The sequence below is a fragment of the Barbus barbus genome (assembly GCF_936440315.1).
Source record: "Barbus barbus genome assembly, chromosome: 44".
Classification (NCBI taxonomy): Eukaryota; Metazoa; Chordata; class Actinopteri; order Cypriniformes; family Cyprinidae; genus Barbus; species Barbus barbus.
In genome coordinates, this window is record NC_136722.1 from 24,846,439 (window position 1) to 24,869,467 (window position 23,029).

General features: G+C 36.5%; 2 protein-coding genes across 3 annotated transcripts in view; both read left to right on the plus strand.

Annotated features, from left to right (window-relative positions):
* The window catches only part of LOC306863436 (uncharacterized protein), a 67,721-nt gene extending 45,010 nt beyond the window's left edge, over positions 1-22,711 (plus strand). The window contains exons 9-18 of one of the 2 annotated variants that reach the window (XM_079406763.1): positions 8,936-9,690; positions 10,819-11,058; positions 12,183-12,321; positions 12,420-12,479; positions 14,030-14,322; positions 16,844-16,909; positions 18,766-18,847; positions 18,965-19,077; positions 21,317-21,488; positions 22,584-22,711. In XM_079406763.1, the coding sequence (XP_079262889.1) occupies positions 8,936-9,690; positions 10,819-11,058; positions 12,183-12,321; positions 12,420-12,479; positions 14,030-14,322; positions 16,844-16,909; positions 18,766-18,847; positions 18,965-19,077; positions 21,317-21,488; positions 22,584-22,591 (1,928 nt within the window). In that variant the 3' untranslated portion in view covers positions 22,592-22,711. Of the gene's footprint in view, positions 1-8,935; positions 9,691-10,818; positions 11,059-12,182; positions 12,322-12,419; positions 12,480-14,029; positions 14,323-16,843; positions 16,910-18,765; positions 18,848-18,964; positions 19,078-21,316; positions 22,446-22,583 lie in introns of those variants that run through there. The other variant, XM_079406764.1, reaches the window with a different exon arrangement.
* On the plus strand, positions 3,878-4,939 carry LOC306863253 (uncharacterized protein; the record flags this gene model as incomplete). Its single annotated transcript, XM_079406503.1, has 1 exon — positions 3,878-4,939. The coding sequence occupies one exon, from the start codon at positions 3,878-3,880 to the stop codon at positions 4,937-4,939; it is 1,062 nt and encodes a 353-aa protein (XP_079262629.1).
* Positions 22,712-23,029: the final 318 nt, after the last annotated feature.

A 23,029-nucleotide genomic window follows, 5' to 3' on the forward strand; every position in this document is an offset into this window, starting at 1 on the left:
GGCTCATGTTGCCATGGCAACGGGAGGCAGTTGCTTGGGAGACCTAAGGAAGCAGGGCTACCAAGGAAACAATATTGGCTCTTAGGAGGAGGGGTGATGCGCTAAAAATAGCATCTGGGTAGATGGTTGTTGGCTTTACGTTCTCACAGCTTCCCGACTTCATCTCTTTTTGACCACCTGTGTGTTTCTTCTGTGACGTTGATAAATGTCTTCCTCCGCTGCTCTAAACTTCCACCTGCTCTTTTTATATCCTGCTACTGCTGCTTTAGGATCTCATTCCTAACATCAGTTACTAGAAGACAATCTTGTAGTGTAATTAAAGTCTGCATGCTTCAGCAAACTCAACTGCTGCGTTTATTTATGATTCTGCTGTCCGTTTGAATCTGTGTTTGGTGTTTTTCATCAGTCGCTTCGAGCCTTATGCTACATAACCCATCATGTAGGTCAGCCAAGAGACTGTACATACATGTAGGTCAGGCTGTATGTTGGCACTGGGCGCTGCTGGCCCTCATTTCTGTTCGATGACTTTGTTAAAGGCAGCAAAAAAAAAAAATTTTTTTTTTACTTCACTTTATTTATTTATTTTAAACATCCGTCTCAAATCTGTTTTGATTGATTTAGCACTTCTTAAATCTGTTTAGATGTTCAGACAACAAAAAATCTAAACAGCTTTGATTTGTATTCAGTCAATGTTTTTTTTGTGCTGTCTGGTTGAACATTCATTCATTCATTCGTCCATCCGTCTGTCCATTTACATTTTATTTTTGAGCCATACATTTATTTATTTACTCACTTTACTTATTTACTTATTTATTTACTTGTTTGTTCATTCACTCATCGCATCCAACTAAAAGCTGTTTGCATTTTATTTTTTAAAACATTTATTTACTTATTTATTTAACGCATCAAACTCAAATCTGTTCAGATTTTATTTTTGTTCAGACAACAGAGAATCTAAATATACTTGGTTTGTTCAAACAGGCAGCACATTATTTTCAAAACTGTATTTATTTATTATTTATTAATTAATTTACAAATTTGGTTTGTGTCTGTTTGGGAATTTACAAATTAAAAAAGTATTTATTTTTTGTTTATTGTATTCATTTTTTTTCCATCCCCATTTTTTTCCAACTGGTCCTAGCCCCTGTTATGTGTGGTTTAAAGTCATTTTAGAAAGACTTCCTTTATTTCTATTTCTTTTATTTTTTTTCATATTTTATATATTTATTTTTAGTAGTTTTATTTATTTTAATTAATTTGTGATGCAACATGTATGCTGTCAAATACACAGTGCAAGAGCAAAAGTATCTCTACTCGTAATATTTGACTTAATTTTTACTTCTTTAATTTACTTTTTATTGCAAATGTATTTTGCAATCCAAATTCTGAATATTCTGAGCAGAATATTTTTTTCACTGTCACTCTGCACAGGATTTTTAAAAAAAATTTCTAGACATTTTTCATTTTTTGTTTTAGGATTTTAAAGGGGAATGAAAACAGGTTCTTTCCATACATTATTGATGGCAGATTTAGCACACAATGCCGTATCGTCCTGGTTCAGTTTGAGTTCAATTCCAGACAGGTGTCTCTCAGTTGTGTTTATGTAACAGGGCCGGTGGGTCTCAATCCGGGGTCAGATGAGATCATCCCTACAGTGCCTCTGTCCCTGATGGCCTGGACACACTCACGTGGGGACACAGGATTGATTAGACACGTTCAGTGGACAGGCGCTCAGTGAGCCTCACAGACACCCAGATGAACTGTGCAAGCGCCGATTCCCTGCTGGAGTCAGTGAGATAAATGCATGATGAAAATAGTTTCTGTTTGAGTGAATCCAGGGATTCTTTCATCATTTTTAGCAGTGCTTAATAAGGCAAGCATAACATTGCAACAGCTTTTGGTTGGTTAAAGAGATGGAAATGGGATGAAGATGGGAAGTTGAGGAAGCCAGCTAATTCGTTTTATGAAGTAGCATCATTTTTCGTCTGTTGAATGTGTTTGAAGACGCACTTCAACCTAAATCATCATCTGATAATTGTCATCTTGAGCGCTTGCGTAAGGCGGTTCATTCGCGGGTCACAATCTCGAGGCTGGTGGGATGAATGTTCTACTGAAACAACAGTTGCTGATGGAGGAAATTAGGCTCAGAAATGACATTGCTTATGTAACCTGATAGACACTGTCTGCTTGCATTAACAATGCATTGAAGGTGTGCTGACAAAGCGTCTCAACGTTGTGAGTGTTTTTGTTTGAATTAGACCAGCATGAAATATTCATCACAAAACTTATCATGCAGTTCACACATTTCATCTTTGTTGAACAGTGACGTCTTTGAATGGCCAAAGCATGGGAAGAGTGTGTTACATCTTCACTACTTTGGTGGAATTTTCTGGATTCAATGTCATGTCGATTCTAGCAACAACATGTGAAAGTATCATATGTTTGTTTTGATTCCAGCACATTGCTTCAAGTCTTGTTTCTATTTATTTAAAAATAAATGAATCATGTTAATGTTTTATTATTTAACATTGGTACTAAATACTGTATACAAATATAGATTAAGATTTATTATAATATATAGTTATTGTTATTAGTAATGCTAGTATTGATAATATTAATATTATTCATTTATAAATTAATTTAATAAAAAGTGTATATTATTATTATTATTATGTTAATACTACTACTAATACTAATAAAATATTTTAATATAATAAATATGCATTCATTTTAATTGTAATAATTCATTAGTAGTTAATTGTTTCATTATGAATAATAATAATAATTATTATTATTAACAACAACATTTTCCTTTGAGCTGAGTCAAGGGTTTAAAACTGTGTTTTCTGGTCATCTGGCATTGTTCTATTTTAGTTTATTCATTATTTTTTCCTCTTTCACTTTCGTTCTCTGATTGGAGCACTCTTGAAAAAATCCATAAAAATAGGGCGTAATGTTCTGTATTATTTTGAAGGAGTTTTCTGTAATTATTTTTACAGGTGTTTTACCTGTTTTGTTTTTAAATTTTACATGGCATTGTATTGTCTTTTAGATTTCATAGAAATGTCTGTCCATAAAATGCAGGTAAAATGTCCTGGTAATGAGCTGCCTGGACTTTTCTGTTATTTTACGCATTTATTTCTTACAGTAGGAATGCTGTTGTTTCTCTGATGAGTCATGCACAGGCACATGTTGCTGTGGCAGGAAATGCAACAACAAAGACAATTATTTATTCAGATTCGAACATCACATATTTAGAGACCTCTAACAGTATAAATTCAACACAGACAACAGGTGAAGATAAAAACTGCATGTAAGAGGAAAAAATAAACTCATTGTTTAGGCATATCATCCATATGCAAATCTGTGCCTCCGATAATCTAATACTGATATAGTCTGTATGTTCCAGACTGATTATGTTAGACTTAGCAATAGATGTGTGCAATCTCTGAAATTGTGTGTGCAAATGAATGCTCATTAAGCCCTTCCTCGTTTTGCATGCATGTAGCCTCAGGGATGATAGTAGTGTGTCACTATCAGAGAGAGGAGGGAGGAAAAGATGGATGCAGAGAGGACAACGTGGAGAAAACCAGAGAGGCAGAGAGGAAGGAGGGAGCTAGTTTTGGAGCAGCGAATGAACAGCCACATTACGAGGCATGTGATTCCTGCCATGGCAAAAGGCTGGCTGATAGAGAGAGAGAGAGAGAGACGCTTCCAGCCAGATCTCAGTGCTGCTTAGTCTGCTGTTGTGTGTAGAAGCAGCAGAGAAGGTTACGTTGTGAGGTTACAAGTCAGACAGACATTTACATTTTAACACAGGAAAAGGACTAAGACACAAAAACACCCAAATCAGAAGCAGAGACAGGGGAACAGAAGCATGTCCTCTCTCTCGAACCAACAACCGGCGTCTCCGTTCTCAGAATATAGTGAGCTATGTAAAGTCCCATCCATGTCCACATCCGCCACCCCTCCGGAATGGGACTGGCAGCACGGAGACCTCGGGGCAGCACCGAGTTTTGGAGGTGGACTTCGAGCAAAGGGAATGACGGACGAGGACAAGCTATGCTTCTACGAGTCTCCTTCTGAGCTCAACGTCCCTGGGCGAGGAGCCGTTCCAACAAGCGTGTCGTTTGGCAGCACCGGGGATAGTCCAGAAAGCTTCTCATCCTCATCTCCATCGGCTGCGTCTCCTGGAAGATTCGCAGCTTGCACTGCGGACAACAATGGCATGATGCTTCTGGAATCACCTGCGGGACACAACAAAGTTCTGTCGCCTCTCGAACCCTCGAAACCGGCTCCGTTTTCCGGATTGCTTCCGGAACAGAGTCCCAGCACACCGTCGCCCCGAACGCCTCCAAACTACTGCGTCATTGGCGTGGTCAGCGATAGTTACCTGGAGAGCAAAGACGAGCGGCCGAAGGCTGAAGGGTCATCGTATGAAAGCGAGGAAGAGGAAGAACTTGAGCCTTGCTTCATGGGAAGAGCCGAGCAACAGAGGAAGGTGATGAGGCGAGCGATGTCCGAGTGTTCGCACCTTTCCGTACCTGCCAGTCTCGAGCTCCCGGATAAGTATCCCGGCGGAGGCGTTCTTGACAAGCTGCCTTCGCCCATCGGAGGACCTCGTCGCCAGCATACAGGGGCTATGAAACGCTCTCTAACCGTAGCCGACAATCAACCTCCGACTCCACCGCCAACCCTATCGGCCACTCGCAATGACCTACGGAACGAGACCGAACTACATTTCCCCCCTTTCCCTACACTCAAAGACCAAAACAGCTTTCCTCTCTCACCCGTAGAAGACCTGTTGGAGGGACCGTTCATTGACAAGGACCAAGGGGTCATTCTACCCGTGCCGGTGACAACACGTGCCCTTAATGGGACTTGCAACAACGCTGGAGACAAAATCGACACGATTGCTGAGGCATTTGAGGGTAGGTGATGGTGAAGCGAGAGTCAGTTTTGAGCTGTAGGTTACAGACCGGTTTTTATTGGTGCAATATGAGGTGAGCAATGTGATCGAGAGAAGCATGGCATAATCGTTCTTAGAAACAAAGAAATTAAGGTTTGGAAAGCATGTTTCAATGGGTTTTTGCTGTGAAGCCATTGAAGAACCATTTGGGTTCCCCCTAGAACCTTTATTAAAATAACAATTTTTTTGTTGCACTCTTAAAAATAATGGTTCTTTATTGGCATCCATGGTTACATGAACTATTAACATGCATGAAAAAAATGGTTGTTTTGGAATTGAATGGAACCTTTTTCCTGTATAAAGTAAATTTTATGCATTGATATTAAAGATTCTTCATGGAACCACGGATGCCATTGAGGAACCTTTATTTTTAACAGTGTATATGTGTATAAAATTGGATTTATTGAGTCAATATGATGAGACATTGAAAGAAGCATGGCATAATTTTTCATACAAACAAAGAAATTAAGGTTTGAAAAGTATGTGCTGGTGTAATATATAAAATTCTTAGTTTTTTTTTTCTTTTTTTTTGCAGTCATGCCATATAAGAATTATTTTGGATTTCTCAAAGAACCTTTAGTGAATAGTTCCTAAATAACACATTTTTTTATAGTCTTCTAAGCTTCTTTATTGCCATCTTTTGCACCTTTAACATTCTTCACACTAATAAAAAATGGTTCTTTTGGAATAAAATGTAACCTTTTTCCAGTTTGAAGAACCTGTTGTGCATTGATGTTCTTCATGAAACCATGGATGTCAATAAGAAACCTTTATTTTTAAAAGTGCATATAATTGGGTTTATTGAGTCAGTATGATGAGACATGAGTCCTAGACTGCGTCTTTCTGATGGGTAGCGGTGGCAGAAGTAGGAGATTTATGTAGTGTCTCTGTTCTGTGTGCACGGCACTATCACGCCACTGCCAACGCATGCTCATTACCCGTTCCAGATGAGCAGCGGATAGCGTAAGTCATTTCTGTCCCGATTTCCTAGAGTAAAACCTGCCCCTCGGCAAATCCAGGTCAGAATCTCTCATCAACCTGCACCACATTTTTAATGATGGGTAGAGCTCCAGAAATCTCCTGCTGCACCCTACAACGGTTAACGCTTACGAGTTTTGGTTTTTGTTGAAATAGTAATTCACTGGAGGGATGTGTTAAATAGTCTAGATTAATCCCTGTTGTCTTCTGGCTGGTTGACAGATAGAGAAAATGCATTATAGCTAATGTCTGAATGAAACATTCAGGAAGCAAACAAAAGAAAATCACTGGTGCAATGTCTTTGATAAATGGAAAAGCAGGTGCAGATAATATAAAGTGTGATTAGAGTTAATGATTGTGAGTCATGGATGGATGCTTGTTGCACACGAGTTTTCTGTTTGCAGTTATTAATGCAGGATGTTTGTGATTTCTTGCAATAATTGGGGTTGATTTGGAGTCTGGATTGTTTTTAGTAAAATGGGAGTGTCTGGAGTTGGGCGTTACTGAAGATCATGTGATCTGTGCGCATGACAAATTACATTGAATTCACAAGACTTGCTTTTACAGTTTGAACATTTAACAATGACAGCTTCCAACTGTAATATTATCCCAAAAGTTGGCAAAAAAGGTCTAAATTCATAATGAAATTGAATTTGAGACACTTTGCATCAGTAGTCCTATTCAGAAACATCAAAGTAAATGAGAAGCATTGTGAAAAATACGGTATCTACAATCCCAGAAGGATTTGGTTTATCAAAGGACACACGGAAACTGAAGGTAATTTTCTTTTATCGTTTTTGCAGAGGTTGCTTCACAAAGTACATCTGTGGAAACTAGTCCCGTCAGGCTAGTATCTGTCTGCTTTGTAGGTGTCTTCAAAGACTGATTTTCTTGATTTTGAGCAGGTGTTGTTCTGCTCTCAGGCTTCACTGCATTTCTCGCTGACATGCACTCAGCAGTTTCTCGTCTGCTTTGATGCATCACTGTGAAACTCCTGTCTTTGTTATTATAAATGCACCTGAGCCATGTGGAAATCAATCAGCTTAATGCAAGAGTTCTTAGTCGACTCAATGCATAGATATTTCTTACAAATAGCTGATATCCACGCTCCGCTTTGCACCACGCTGTGGTGACAGATTCATTTTAATACAGGATGCAGTATTTCTGCTTGCTGGAAGCAGCTTACACGTGCAAAGAAAAATGCTGCTGAAATATCAATGATGTCTGATTTTATTTATTTAATAATTTAATGCTCACTAGATTTAATATTCAATGCAAAATGTGAAATACATATGCAAATAGGCTCCTTTTTAAACCAGTTTCTTGACACATGAAATATGTTTATGACATTTCTGTGCAGGGTTTATGGGAGCAGATTTATCAGTAACACTTTACAGTAAGGTCCCAAATTACATTAACAATGAGCAATGTATTTTATTAGGCTAATCTTTATTAATGGTAGGTATTTTTAGTTCATGTTCAGGTCTATTAAATGATATTATCAGATGCATATTTTGATTTTAATAATGTATTAGTAAATATTAAAATGGACTAATTAAGATTAATAAATGCTTTCAAACTATTTTTCATCTGTTAAAGGCTTACTCCACCCCAAAATGAAAATTTTGTCATTAATCACTTGCCCTCATGTAGTTCCAAACCCGTAAAGGCTTCGTTTGTCTTCGGAACACAATTTAAGATATTTTAGAGGCTTGTGACTGTCCCATTGACTTCCTAAGTAACTCTCACTGTCAAGGCACGGAAAAATATGAGAAGTATCGTCAGCAGAGTCCATCTGCCATCAGTGGTTCAATCTGAATTTTATGATGCGACGAGAATACTTTTCGTACGCAAAGAAAATAAAAATAAATGCTTTTACGGGTTTGGAACGACATGGGGGTAAGTGATTAATGACAAAACTGTCATTTTGGGGCGGAGTAAGCCTTTAATGTTAACTAATGTTATCTAATGGAACCTTATTGTAAAGTGTTACCTATTTACCTTCTGCTGTTAAATTTAGTATTATTTTCATTAAAAACGGGCGGCTATAATTACGCGAGTGAGTGCACATCACACTAATGTTCTCTAGCAGATTATCGTATCTAATGACTAGGGTAAATGGATTTGCTGAGCGCAAATCTAAGTTGTGTTTTCTCTGAAACTCTGTGCAGTTATTAGTCTGCAGCTTTAGCTTTTGTCCTTCAACTCAAGGACATGATGCTTCTCAAAGAGAGGGAAAGCCTTTGTAATGGATCTGCCATTGAACGTGAAGCGACCAGAGAGCCGCCTGTAAGATATAGTACTCATGAATGCCGCCAAACTCAAGACAGCGTCTCATTGGCCTCATAACAGCTCTCTGCTTTAGTCTTCCTTCTCTCAGCTTCATTCAGCTCTCATTTATCACAAGGCTCTCTAGAATACTTCAACTCTGATTGGTCAAATTATAACACGTTTTCTCAGTTAAGTGATTTTCTGCATGCTAGTTTCGTGTTTCCACTTACACTCCACACACTTTCATTCTCACATAATAAAATAAAGTACACTCAAATCAATTGGCCTATCCATTTATTTAGTGATTTAGTAAGTCATTGTGCAATAAGCACCACAATGTACCATTACCCAGAAGTTAAAATGAAGTTTGCGTTCACATTATACATGGACTGAAGTGGACTCAGATCTCTTTCTTTCTATTTACTTTTAAGCATGTAGCATATACAGATATATGTATTGCATTCATTTGCAGCCTTTTGCTGTTGCCCAAATTGTGGCAATTCAGTCAATTTAAATCTGTAAATTAAATTAGCTTTAATTTTTAATGTATCTTAAGTTTAATGAAACTGTCTTTTCTCATTCATTTGGCTTTTTTTTTTTTTTTTGACTAAATAAGTGAAACTTGTACAGCTTTTTTGGCCTTGATCTGCTCTATTTTTTTGCTCTTGTGTATATATTGATCTGTTTTCAACTGTTCGACCTGTTTCTTCCTACCAGAAAACTCTGAGAAGAACAAGCCGGAGGTGAACAAAATGGACGCTGTCCAGAAGTTTGATGACTTTAATATTTTCAGCAAGACGGACAAAGATCAGAAGATGGAAACGGTGGAGGAGAAAGGCAAAACTGTCCACACAGACAAACAGACAACCAAAGGAGAAAACACAGAAGCTGTGGACAAGATCAAAGACGTGGATGAGGGTAAATCAGAGAAGGTGGACAAGGATGAAATCGTTCACAAAGTAGAAACGCCAGTGAAAGTTGAGAAGATTGAACCGCTGGAGAAAACAACTAAAGATGAGCCTGAAAAGGCTGATAAGGTTGAGAAGACCGCAGACAAAATAGAGACGACAGAAAAGATTGATTCCTCTCCAAAGATGGAGGAAGAGAAGGTGGAGCCGGTGGAAAAGGTTGTGCTGAAGATGGAAGAAGTGAAAGTCGAGGAGAACAAGAAGGAAGTGAAAGTCGAGGAGAACAAATCAGATCAGAAAGTAGAGAAAGATGAGCAGAAGAACAAAGAACATGTGAAGGAAGTGGAAAAGGAGAAAGCAGAACAGAAGACTGAACAAGACAAGACCGAAAAGGACAAAGTAGAACAGAAAACAGAAAAAGCTGAGCCAGCTGGCAAGAAACCTGCCAAAGCTGAGAAGGACGAGAAAGCCAAAAAACCAGCTGCTAAACCCTCAGCGGCCAAGCCTGCAGTAACCAACGGTGCACCTGGAAAAGACTTGACTAGTCCTGAGAAGAAGACCAAGGTTTGTCAAAACGTTCTGTTGTCTCTTCGTCCTCCATTGACCTTCCTGCTTTTGCTTCTGCTAATGCTAATGAGTTTGATTCTGTTCTTAAAGCATATTAATGCCAAAACCAAACCAAAATTCATTTATCACTTATGTGGGGTTGGGAATCGAGAAACTTTATTTTGTTATTATTTATGTACTATTATAGTTTTCATTGCTATATTGAATTAGCCTTTCTATTTATATTTTTATTTTATTTAACTTTTTTATAATTTTATGTGTTGTCAATAATTTTATTCAAGTAATTTGTTATTCAAGTAATTTTATTAATTTATAAATATACTTTTTTTTCAGTTTTAGTTTCAGTACAGTTTTAATTTTTACTTATTTCCAATTAGTAATTTTTTGTAGGGTTGAAGATTGTGAATTACTATTATATTTTTTATTAATATTATTTATTTTATTATATATATATACATATATATATATGTATATATGTATGTGTATGTGTATATATATATATATATATATATATATATATATATATATATATATATATATATATATATATATATATATATATATATATATATATATATATATATATATATATAAATAATATTTTTTAGTATTGTGTGTTGTTATTTTTTGTAATATCACTGTTTAAGTTTATTTGTGTTTTTTCCAGTTAGTAATTTTATTCCTTATATGTAAACAATAAATAAATAAATACTTACTTGAGTACGTACTTGCTTATTTCACTTGGTTGTCAAGACTATCTAATATTTATATTTTGTTTAAGCTTTTTCAATGACCAAAAATGTTTTTAATTGTTTTAAAGTTATTATGATTAACTAAAACTAAGATTAATTTTCATTCAGATCCTTTAGTGGCTCAGAAATTAGTTCCTTTATATTTAGGAAAAGAAATCAGGAAATTACTTATGATTCCCATCCCTACATTACCATCTAATAAACAGAGTAAACTTAATGTTTACTCCAGATGAAAATTTAGTCTGAACTCAATCTGATTTTGTGCTTTTATCAGCCTGCTCTGCTCATGTCGCTGCCGTTATCATTTGTCCTTATTCTGTTTTTTGTTCATCGTTTGCCATCCGTCCGTTGGGTTTGCCGTCCATCCATGCAGCCTGTCGCTGGCGCAACCAAACCTAGCTCTGCCAAGCCCCGGCCGAGCTCCGCCTCCAGCGTTACAGCTGCGCCCAAGCGCTCCACCCCTACCTCAGCCGCCAGCGCACCCGCCCCCCTCAGCAAAAAAGTCCCTGTGCCCAAAGCTCCCGCCCCAGCCGCTGGCACCAAACGGCCAGCCACAGCGTCCACACGACCCTCCACCGCATCCAGCACAGCCACCAGAGAGGTCAAGCCCAAGGTGAGTCTCCATCCATCTGCTGAAGACGACGTCCAAACCTCCTTCCAGAGGTGGAAGCGGCTCAATCCGGCGCTCATCTCTGCATGGATGCTCTGTTTGTGTCGTTCATGCTTGACCACATCAACATGTGTTTTATAGCTTTACTGTTGTTTAAACTACTCTACGGTGCAAAAGATTGGGGTTGATTATCAAAAGAGGTCAGCAAGGCTGCATTTATTTGATTTAAAAATAGTAAAATCAGTAAAATTGTGAAATATTATTGCAATTTAAAATAGCAGTTTTCTATGTGAATATCTGTTAAACTGTATTGATTTCTGTGATAAAAGCTGAATTTCCAGCATCATTACTCCAGTCTTCAGTGCCACATGAGCCTTCAGAAATCATTCTAATATACTGATTTCCTGCTCAAGAAACATTTCTGATTACTATCTATGTTGAAAACACCTGTGCTTCGTATTTTTTGTGGAATTCGTGATGCATTTTATTTTTCAGGATTCACAGATGAATAGAAAGTTAAAAAGAACAGCTTTTATTTGAAATAGAAATCTTTTGTAACAGATGTCTTTACTGATACTTCATCAATTGAATGCATCCTTGCTGAATAAAAGTAATGATTTATGAATTTAGATTTACATTTACAAAGAAGCTTATTAATATGAGAAAAAAATTATTTGTTAGACATTTTTTCAAGGAAGCTAGAGCTAGAAATTGCTCACTGCAGCATCTATAAAATGTTTTATTCCAGTCATGAACCACTTGGAAGGGCCATGAAAAAACCTAATGTAGTTTATTATGTCTCTCTCTAGATGATATTTTTCAAATCTGACACACTTAATCTTTGCTCTTGTTAAATCTCTTTAAATATGAGCAATGTTCAGTGTAAGTCTTTCCTCTAGTGGCCATCTGTTGAACTACACTACTGACTAAAGTCAGTTTAACTATTGAAATTAATTAATATGCACAATCAAAGATTAGATTAACAATAACAAACAGAACATATAATTTATTCTTTTTTTTGGCTGAAATGTCTTTGGCTGTTTGATTATGATGGGGGTTCTTTTACTACAGAGAGAATATCAGAGTGCAGCTGACCCCAACTAAACCTGTGTTTTCTCCTCCGACAGACGGCCACAGAGAAACGGCCAGCTGTTCCAAGGGCTGCTGTCGCTCCGGCTCGGCCCGCCGCAGACAAACCTGCTACCGCAACACGCACAACCACCGCAACACGCACCGCCGCCAGCGCTCCTGCAGCACGACGCCCGGGTCAGACATGATGCATTTAAAGATGAGACATTGCGTTTTGAGCTGACTTATGAAATGCTAGGAATATTCACATTATGCATTTCTATTTTTGTGTTTAGTCACAAAGACTGAGAGCAAACCAGGAGACGATAAGAAACCAAGCATACCGAAAACTACAGGTACAGCAAACACAAAACCACTTATAACACTATGTGAGATATATATATATATATATATATATATATATATATATATATATTATGTTCTAAAATATATTTAAATAGAGCACAATTATTTTAAATAATAAATATAGCTGCAAGCAGCGATTCCGGGGCCAAGCCCACAAATGGGCTGTTCGCGGCACAGAGCGGGAAGAGCATAAGAAGCTGAAATAGACCGTACATGGAAAAAACAGACAGGTTCAGAAGCACAGTAGTTCAAAACTGAACAGAAGCTGGGATGAGAACAAACAAACACATGGTTCTGATTCGAGACGAACACGCACGGAAGATCCAACGTCTGGAACAAAAGCAATGTTTGCACCGCTTCTGGCCACAGGACCTCTTGCAGTCTGGGTATCAACCGGGATTCGAACCAACGACCTGAAATGTTCGGGGCAAGCACCTTAACAGAGTGAGCCACTCAGTCGCTGCACGTTTAGGTGTGAGAATGAGCTGGTATTCTGGTATACTACTATTTTTAATCAAATAAGCACAACTTTGGTGTGCATATGACATTTCTAAAACTATAAAAATCCTAATTATTCCAAACTTTTGAACAGTAGTGTATGTAGAAAATTACAAAAATTCAGTGTAGTGATCTAATAGCAACAAGTAAAAGTATTTTTAGAGATGCTGCGCTGACAAACACACATTTAAACCCAGAAGTGAATTGCGCAGCAGGAAGGAGTTTAGGATAATCTCTCGCATGGAGACTGCTGCGCTGCTTCTTACCCCCGTTTCCAGAGATTTGAACCAAATGCAGCGGTGCAGAGAGATTATTTTAATCTGACACATAAAGAGGGTTTTGTGCTACGAACTGAACATTCAGATATCGCTCAACGACACACCATTTCTAAAGGTTTTGGCATTGCATGGGATAGTTCACCCAAAAATTAAAATTCTGTCATTAATTACTCACCCTCATATCGTTCCAAACCCATAAGACCTTTGTTCATCTTCAGAACACAAATTAAGATAGACAGCAAGGATCCTAACACGATCAAGGCTCAGAAATGTAGCAAGCAGGTCTCAGATGTGACATCAGGAGTTCAACGTAATTTTACGAAGCTACGAGAATACTTTTTGTGCACAAAGAAAACAAAAATAATGACTTTATTTAACAATTCTTCTCCTCCGTGTCACCCTATAGCGTCATTTTTTTTTTTCTTTGCACACAAAAAGTGTTCTCGTAGCTTCCTAAAATTTCAGTTGGACCACTGATGTCACATAGACTATTTTACCGATCTCCTTGCTACGTTTCTGAGCCTTGATCGTGTCAGGAACCTGCTGTCTATGGAGCTCTTAAAATATTTTCATTTGTGTTCCGAAAATGAACGAAGGTCTTGCAGGTTTGGAACGACATGAGGGTGAGTAATTAATGACAGAATTTTCATTTTTGGTTGAACTATCCTTTTAACTTTCTATGGAAGTGTTTCAGAGTTCAACGACAGCCCAAACGAGCGTTTCTCTCAAACATAGTTAAGGTAAGCTGATGTCTGTGGTTTCAGATGCTGCCCGCTCTAAACCTGCTCCTCTCAAAGCCTCCACCACTATAAGCAGCATCGGCACCGCTCGCCCTCGCACCACCAAAACACCCGTCTCCAGCAGCACTACAGCCGCTGCTGCGGCGGAGAAGAAGCCGGCGGTCCCCCGCGCACCTCGACCCAGCTCCACCTCCAGCGCCAGCGCCGCGACTCGCAGCACAGCACGGCCCAGCTCCACACCGGCACCCGACATAAAAAACATCCGCTCCAAGATCGGCTCCATAGACAACATCAAACACCAGCCGGGAGGAGGAAAGGTAACCGCACACATGCGCCCTTCATAGTGGACGTGACTGAGAACAGCAGCTAGCTGTAAATCTGATATCCGGCTAGTAGTCTGTCCTCTAGCTTTGCAGTGTTTTCGTATTTAATACTATGTATATGTTGCACACTTAGGAAAAAAAGTACAGTGGTGATGCTTAGTGGTTTAATGTACTATTTTAGTGCTTACAAACGATTAATCGAGATTAATAAAAGTTGTTGTTTACATGATGTATGTGTGTATACTGTGTATATTTATGTATATATGTATATATATATATATATATATATATATATATATATATATATATATATATATATATATATATATTTATTATATATATAATACACACACATGCATGTATACATTTAAAAAAATAGGTTGTTTATATAAAATTAAATATATTTATTTATAATTTACATTATATGAATATAAAAATAGACATGTAAATATTTTCAAAATATATACTGTGTATTTATATTTATTTATATACATATACATAATAAATATACACAGAACTCATATTATGCAAACAAAATAATTATTAATTGCGATTAATCCTTTGACTGCACTATATTATTTACATACTATTGTACTATTTGATAATCATTTATATAGTCTTTATTAATTATTATTTATTTATTTTCAGTTTTCATTTTAATTTGTTTAATAAATTTTGTGCTTTTATTTCTTTTTCATTGGTTTTGTAATTCTGTTTAGCTTTTATTTTTATTTCAGTTTCTCCTTTTACTAATTTTAGTAATTTTTATTATGTCAGTCAGACAAGTTTGAGTAGTTTCTCTTCTGCAGAATGTGCCGCTGTCATCTTTGTGATCTGAAACTGCATTATTTAAACAAACTTCTTTCTTGCATGATTGTAACTGTGTCTGAAACCTGAGAAATTGTGACATTACAGGCAGCATCCAGAGGCATCAGTGCAAATCTTCTTTAATATTAATTAATTAATTTAATTAATATTTTAATATTAATGTAAATAATCTTTCCATTGATGTATGGTTTGTTATGATAGGACAATATTTGTCTGAGATACAACTATTAGAAAATCTGGAATCTGAGGGAGCAAAAAAATCTAAATATTGAGAAAATCTCCTTTAAAGTTGTTCAAATGAAGTTCTTAGCAATGCATATTACTAATCAAACATTAAGTTTTGATATATTTACGGTAGGAAATTTACAAAATATCTTCATGGAACATGATCTTTACTTAATATCCTAATGATTTTTGGCATAAAAGAGAAATGTATAATTTTGATCCATACAGTGTATTGTTGTCTATTGCTACAAATATACTTGTGCTACTCATGACTGCTTTTTTTTTTATTTTTTTTTTTTTTTTTTTGTGCTGCAGGGTCACATATGTAGAATAACTATTCTAGATTTTATTATTTAGTAATATATTAATACAAAATTGTAAAACAAGTAATAATATAATATATGCAGTGTATGTAATTAATTTACTATGTAAAATGTTCATGCATGTTTTGAATACATAATTGTATGAATATCGAAATATATCATTTATTGTAATTATTAAATGGTATATATAATGAATAAATGATAAAACAATTAGATGTCCTAATCTTAATCATAAATATCGCATTTCTAGAGAAAAATAAGCACATCAATCATTAAATCTTCTCTATATATGAAAACGCTGCCTGTTAAGTCACTGCTCTTTTTTGGACACAGCTCTTCTGTCCTTATTTTTCTATCTATCTGCAAACGGAGTCCTGTTTCCCAGTTTAATGTGATGATGAGTCAAAAGCAGCATGATTCACATTCCTTTAGAGTGTCTATTCTGCTCATGTTGACATCTGTATTAGTTTATAGATATGTATAGATATGCTCCAGTCTTCATAATCATTATTTATCACTCATGTCCTGAAGTCACAGCTTCACTTTCTGGTATTGCATCCCTCCTCTCATGTTTGGTCTTTTTCCTGGCTGAGCTCTTTCGCTTTGACTCTCTAACACTCTCCTGTTCCTGAGAAACGTCTCCTGTCACCAGAAAGAGTTCAAGAGCGTCGTCTAGTATAAGTGAGGTTTTAAAGCAGGCCTCCTCAAATCTGGCCCATTCCTGCAGAGTTTAGCTCTAATCCTAATCAAACACACTTGAGCTGCTAATCAGAGTCTTCAAGATCATTAGATAATCACAGGTAGGTGAGTTTGATCAGGGTTAGAGCTAAACTCTGTGGCATGATTGGACCTCCAGGGAAAGATTTGAAGAACCCTGTTTTAAAGCGAGGTCACAGTCTGTGTTTGGAGCATGAAGATGAATCATGCATGACTGGAGTTTGTCCACGTGAGACTGTCACGCTGCGCTGAAGAACGTTACTAACCGCCCCAGTTCTGCCTGTTTTCCTGCCTCTTCCTCTGATCCTAAAGTTTTCCTGGTTCTCATATGAGGTTACAGTAGGGTTTAGCTCGTCCCGTCTCCACTCGTACAGTATGAGCGATTGACCCGAGGGCTGTATCTGGGCTTGTTCTGCCTGCAGGTCTCAGTGTCTCAGAGCAGGACGGACGCTCAGAGCTCGCCCTCCAAAGAGACCAGCCAGGGCAAAGTGAGTTCATCCGCTCATCACACTCACTTCTGCACATCTCTGTCTCCACTGCAGTCTTTTCAAACTCGCCTTCTCTTCTCAGTATAGCCCACCAGATCTGACATTACAGTGTCTTTAGTAGTAGCGTGATAGATTGAGAACTGTAAAATTAAATATTATATGAAGAGTTTATTTGCAAAAACAGATCAAGTTTTTTTTAATGATGTTATCATATTTTTATTGTGTTAATTAGCTGTATTTTTAGCAGTTTGATTGAGATTAATTGGAATGCACAATGAAAAAACATATTTAATTTCTAAATAATTTATATTAATTAATTAGTTGAATAAATCAAATTGTGTGTATTTTTCTGTATAATATATATTTTTATAATGTTATGTATTTTAATAGTAAAATCTTTAATATATTTTAATGTTAATATGCAAAATATTTATTACATATATTAATTATTTGTTATAATTAATAATATATACTTAATTAACCTAAAATAAACACATTATATGGTGTTACTGTTATTAAAATTGTATTACTTTGATTCATCTCAAATTTTAGTACTGTAATACAAAATAAATGGTAGAAAATATACTTTATAAAATTAAGTATATATTGAGCTATTTATATCACTGTTATAATGTTCATTAATATTTTATACAAAAATTTTTTATATAAATATTCATGATTCATATATAATCGTTTTTCAATAAAATCGAATTAAGTAATTAATAATAATAATAGCAATATGAGAAAATAGATGTGTGATTGTATTGCTCATTTTATCAGCAGATATTGATATCAGATGGAGAAAAAAAAACACATTGTTCAGCTAGTAATCTTTCTGTCTTTCCTTCTGGAGATCTTTGAGTGCTTGCATTGGGTTTTTGATCATCTAGTCATTGTTTATCATATAGTGTTTGGCTCTTGCACTTCATTATTAAATGCTCTACATTACATTATACATCTCAGCCGGGATGCTCAAATGACAGCACTTAAGAAAATGCTAGCTGTAAATAAAATTATAAACAATTATAATATTGCTTAACACTTGTTGGTTTTAAAATGCGCAGCAATGAACAATCAGAAAATTAATGGCATTGCATTCTTCACAGAAATCAATTTTCAAAAAATGTCCATATTTTGGTGAGAAGCCCGTAGGATCTGATTTGAGTATCCCTGCATCACAACGTCCATTTGTAGCTCACCAACCAGATATTCATCAAGCACTGAATCTAAATTTCTATCATTTCTAATCAGTTTCATTCATTTTAATGGTGATTTTAATCACACTAACAATCAACGGGGCGTCTTCATTGTCAATGATGTTAGTTGCTTTTAGATGCTTCTGCTTGTGTCCTCTGTTGTCTTCCCTCTCTAACCTGGTCCTCCCTGGTGTCCCGTCCCTCTCGGCCCGCCGTGCTGTGTTGTAGGTTCAGATAGTCTCCAAAAAACTGGACTACAGTCACGTGACTTCTCGCTTGGGCTCCAAGGACAATATCAAACATGTTCCTGGTGGAGGGAACGTAAGTAACGTTACTGCATGCGGTGTAGCCGTCTTTCAGACAAACACAGTCACTGTGCCACATGATGCACTCAGACCCAACAATGAAGCGCTTTCTTCACATAAGAGCGGGGAGAAACGCTGCCAAATCTATTCCCAAATCCAATGTTTCAAAGCAAATCATGGTGACAGCAGAGGTTTGGATTCTGGATGTTTGTTCATAATCTTCTCTCACACTAACTCAAGTCTCAGTTTTAAGAGATGCTTTTCATCACCTTGTGTTCAAGCACTGCATGCTACTTTTATTTTAGCAGTTAAGCTTCGATTTGAGCAGCTTCATCAGATGATTGTGTGTTCACAGATCCAGATTCTCAACAAGAAGGTTGATTTGAGTAAAGTGACCGCAAAGTGTGGCTCCAAGGCCAACGTCAAACATAAACCAGGTATGATGAGACCAGAAACGAATCGTTGAACCGTAAATAGTCATTTAAATGGCTTTAACGCTTTCAGTTCCTTTCATCTCAGCGTTTAGATCAGTGGGTTTGTGTGTTTTTCTGTAGGTGGAGGTGAAGTCAAGATCGAGAGCCATAAGGTGAGCTTTAAGGACAAAGCTCAGCCCAAGGTGGGCTCGATGGATAATGTCAATCATGAGCCTGGAGGCGGGAACGTTAAGGTGAGTTTGGCAGGAAGATCAGTTGCACGAACTTTAAAAAGTGCCTCTGAGATGTTATAAGTGGAAGTCAAGACATACTTTGTTCTATATTCAGACAATTCAGATTTTTTAATTAAATTTAGTGTGTTTAGTATTTAAAGAAATAATTCACCCAAGTATCTGTAACTCATCTGTAATCATATCTGCTGAGTGAAATCCAATATTTGTTTCCTACTGAGGCGCTGATTTAAAAAATAGCACGTCACACTTTATCACAACATATGTTTCATAGCGTTTTTGCTTTAGACAAGCATTTGTGCGGTGAAGAAGTCTTGAATTACATCTTAATCAGCAGAAAAACACCACAAACACATGATTCCTGTCTGAATCTGAGCCACATTACAGCTATTCGTTCAATTCTCAGCACATTTTCACATCTATGTTTTTATGCGTAATCCTAATTTACACTTCTTCCTCTCCTTTGCAGATTCTAATTTAAATTATGCATTTTTAATATTATTTTATTTATTGATTTATTTTTGCAAATCAGCAGTATACAGGGCTGTGTTATAAATCATGTTGTTTGAAAACTCTCATGATTTCTGTACAGTATAAAGACTTTCTTTAAAATATCTCACTTTGTGAAGTTAAAGTTGTTTATTTGGGGTGAAATGTTCCTTTAAAAGCTGTTTTATTTTAAATCTGTGGCAAGTAATATTACACTTGCATGGAAAGTTTAAAACATGCTGATATGACTTCAGTGTCTTATTGTTCATGCTTTTATGTTTTAAGTCCATGTGTTTTTGCAGTTTTCATTCCAGCCCCCCAAAAAATCACTTACTATGTGTGGAAAAAAAATTAAAGAAAAAGTTATATTTAATTTCTCTGGTATTTTAAAGACAAGAGAAAGGACTTTTGTCTGATTGGAAAAAAAGAGCAAATTCCAGATCAGTTTCCGGACTCGCTCTGCTGGGTTCAGGCCGCTGTGTGATAGTGATGTCACCTGCCCCTCAGCCTATGGCCAACCATTTCAGTCACATGACCACATGCTCCGCCCATTATTATTTTGCACCCATCCACTCTGAACACACATTTGTGATTATGATCACACTAATACTGTTTTTAAACTTGAACATACATTTACTTTTTGCTACATCTGCAATAAATATTAAACGAGTTTAAATTAAGCATGCTGAACAGAATAATGCTGCAGTTTTACATTGCAGTATGAACTGTAAGTTTTATTTTGGATGAAAACTTGTGTTTTATGTGAGGATCTGTTCATCATCGGTTTAAGTCTTTGTTGACCTAAGTTTAGAATTATTGAAAAGTTTTATTTTCAATAATTATGTATTTCTGTTCTTCTGAACATAATTCTTAAACAGTTTCAGTTCATATGCATATGATTGGCATGCATCTCTGTTTGCATGGATTTCTATGCATTCCCATTCATCTTCGTAGTTTTAAGTTGAAAAGTTTAAATAGTTTTCTGAATATGTATGAAATTTAGTCATTACATTTCTGTCATGATTTTTGATTGTAAAGTTTTGCTTTGTTCACTGTACAGATATACGGTACCAGTGTAGAGTTTCATAAATAAAGTCATGTAGTGATCAAAATATAAAACACATAAATAAATCTGGACAATCAACCAAAATATAAAACAATAAAAAATTCATATAGAATAATATATTCATATAATTTTGCAGGACACTATAGTTCATTTATGTAAGTGAGGATAGCAAAATAAAGTAAACTGTGACACATTATACCCAAAAATTCTTCATACAGTGGACTACCAGTAAAATTGATCAAAATTTGGGACCAGAAATTGTATTTGACACTTTGACCTAACCATGATTTTTTTTTACATAGCTTTTTATCAAAGTTATCTGACATTATCAAGCTGAATTTGTTCTGACACAGCTTAACTCTTGAGTTCCTATAGTTTCTAAACTATAGCAAATAAACTGTGATAATGTGTCTGAATACATTTTAGTTTGACTGTATATATATATTATTACATTTAAATATGAATTACATTATTATATTAAAATAAATGAATTATTTTTAAACAGAAAACTTTGGGTTATCAACCTGGAGATGAGTCCAGCATGTCTAAACTGGTACTGTATATCAGCCATATTCCTTCACCATGAAAGGACTGATTTCTATTCTGTTCAAGCACATGCTCCTGGCTGTGTGTCCATCTCCATCTCACCCTCATCTCTCGTATTGACGGCCTGCTGTGTGTTTCTAGGCTGAGGGGGCCCAGGAGACTGCTGAGGGTAGCGGGGCTCCCTCTAGTGGTGTCTCGGCCACCCAGCCGTCAGCTGGCGCTGCCCAGGAGAATGGGCTGAAGGAGGGCGGCCCCTGCAGGAGTGAGGAGCTCCAGGACCCGCAGGGCCTGGACTCGCTCATCCCTGAAACAAGTAAGTTTGTGTGTAACCTGGCCCGAGAAACCTGAAAAGACTAACCTTGTCAGAGCAGCGGTCCTTTAGAACTGAAGACTCTCATTCACCACATTCACATTCCATTCCTCACATTTACTGCTGAATATTATTAGTTTCTCCATCATTTCATACACACTATTACTTTGTGGCTTTTTATTTTGTTTAGTTTTCTTTAGCTAATTTTATGCTGCATGTGAATTGTTTGTTATTCCGTTGTCTGGTTTACCACTGTACAGGAGGTCGAACGATTAATAGTGTAAAACCAATAATGACATTGTTGGGGGGGGGGGTCTGATTACTGATTAATTTGTCTGATTTTTTGATCAAAGTATTGAATAAAAACACTGAATGTAACATTTAAAGTTTTAAGTGAAATCAAAATTTTGAATAAAATGTTAAATAAAAATATCGATAGTAACATTTTATTTTTTTAAGTAAAATAAAAACATTGAATGCACATTTTATCTTTTTAATTAGGTCAAAAATATTGAATAAAATCATTGATGTAACATTTTATTGTTTAAAGTAAAATCTAAATATTCAATCCTACGACATTGAGATAAAATTTTGAAATCAAAATATTGAATAAAACATGGAGTATGCATTTTATTTTTAAGTAAAAACATTGAATGCACATTTTATTATTTTTAAGTAAAATCAAAATATTAAATATAAGACACTAAATATACATTTTTATAACGTAAAATCAAAATATTGAGGTTTGTTTAAAACAAATAGAAAGTTTTAATTATGGTACATCACTTAAAGAGTTTAGTATAATTTTGCCAAAAAAAGGTTTAGAATTTTTATCATATGTTAATGTAAAAAATCTTGTGTAATATAACTTGTTTGTTTGTTTTTATTGTATTGTATTTGTTTTGCCATGAAAATAGCCTGTGATGCTGACATGGCATTAAATAAATATATACTACTACTACTTAATTATTAGTTATTTGAACAGGTAATCTGTTATCGGTGCAGATGTATCAATCAGTCGACCTCTGTGCTGAACAGATGTTTTTAAAGCACAGTTTTCTGATCTCCAAACCATCTTGACCTCTTCTTATTTTTCAGGCATCTAACTCGACTTTTTGCTATCACTCTGCCCTTTTCATTTCACCCCCCGACCGCTTCCTCTCCTCCCCTTGTTTATGTTCTGTCCCTCCTCTGTCCTGTCTTTCTCCACACTCTGTGATGCAGATTGAGTCTTTCAAGCTAAATTTCCGCGAGAACGCCCGCTCTCGCACGGACCACGGCGCCGACATCATCACCTGGCCCGTCTCGGGTGACAGCCCTGTCCACCCTCACCTGCTCCGCAGCAGCGTCTCGCTCAACGACTCCCTCGCGACCGCCGGCCTCCCTCGCTCTCACACCACCCCGGCCCTCCTCTCCTCCCAGGAACAAGGGGGTGGCGTCGGCTCGCTCACCGGACTCCGGACGTGATTTCTGTCTTTTCATTGGTCCGCTGCTCTTTAAACCCCGCCTCCTACCATTGCTAAGACTCATATGATTGGTGTGCT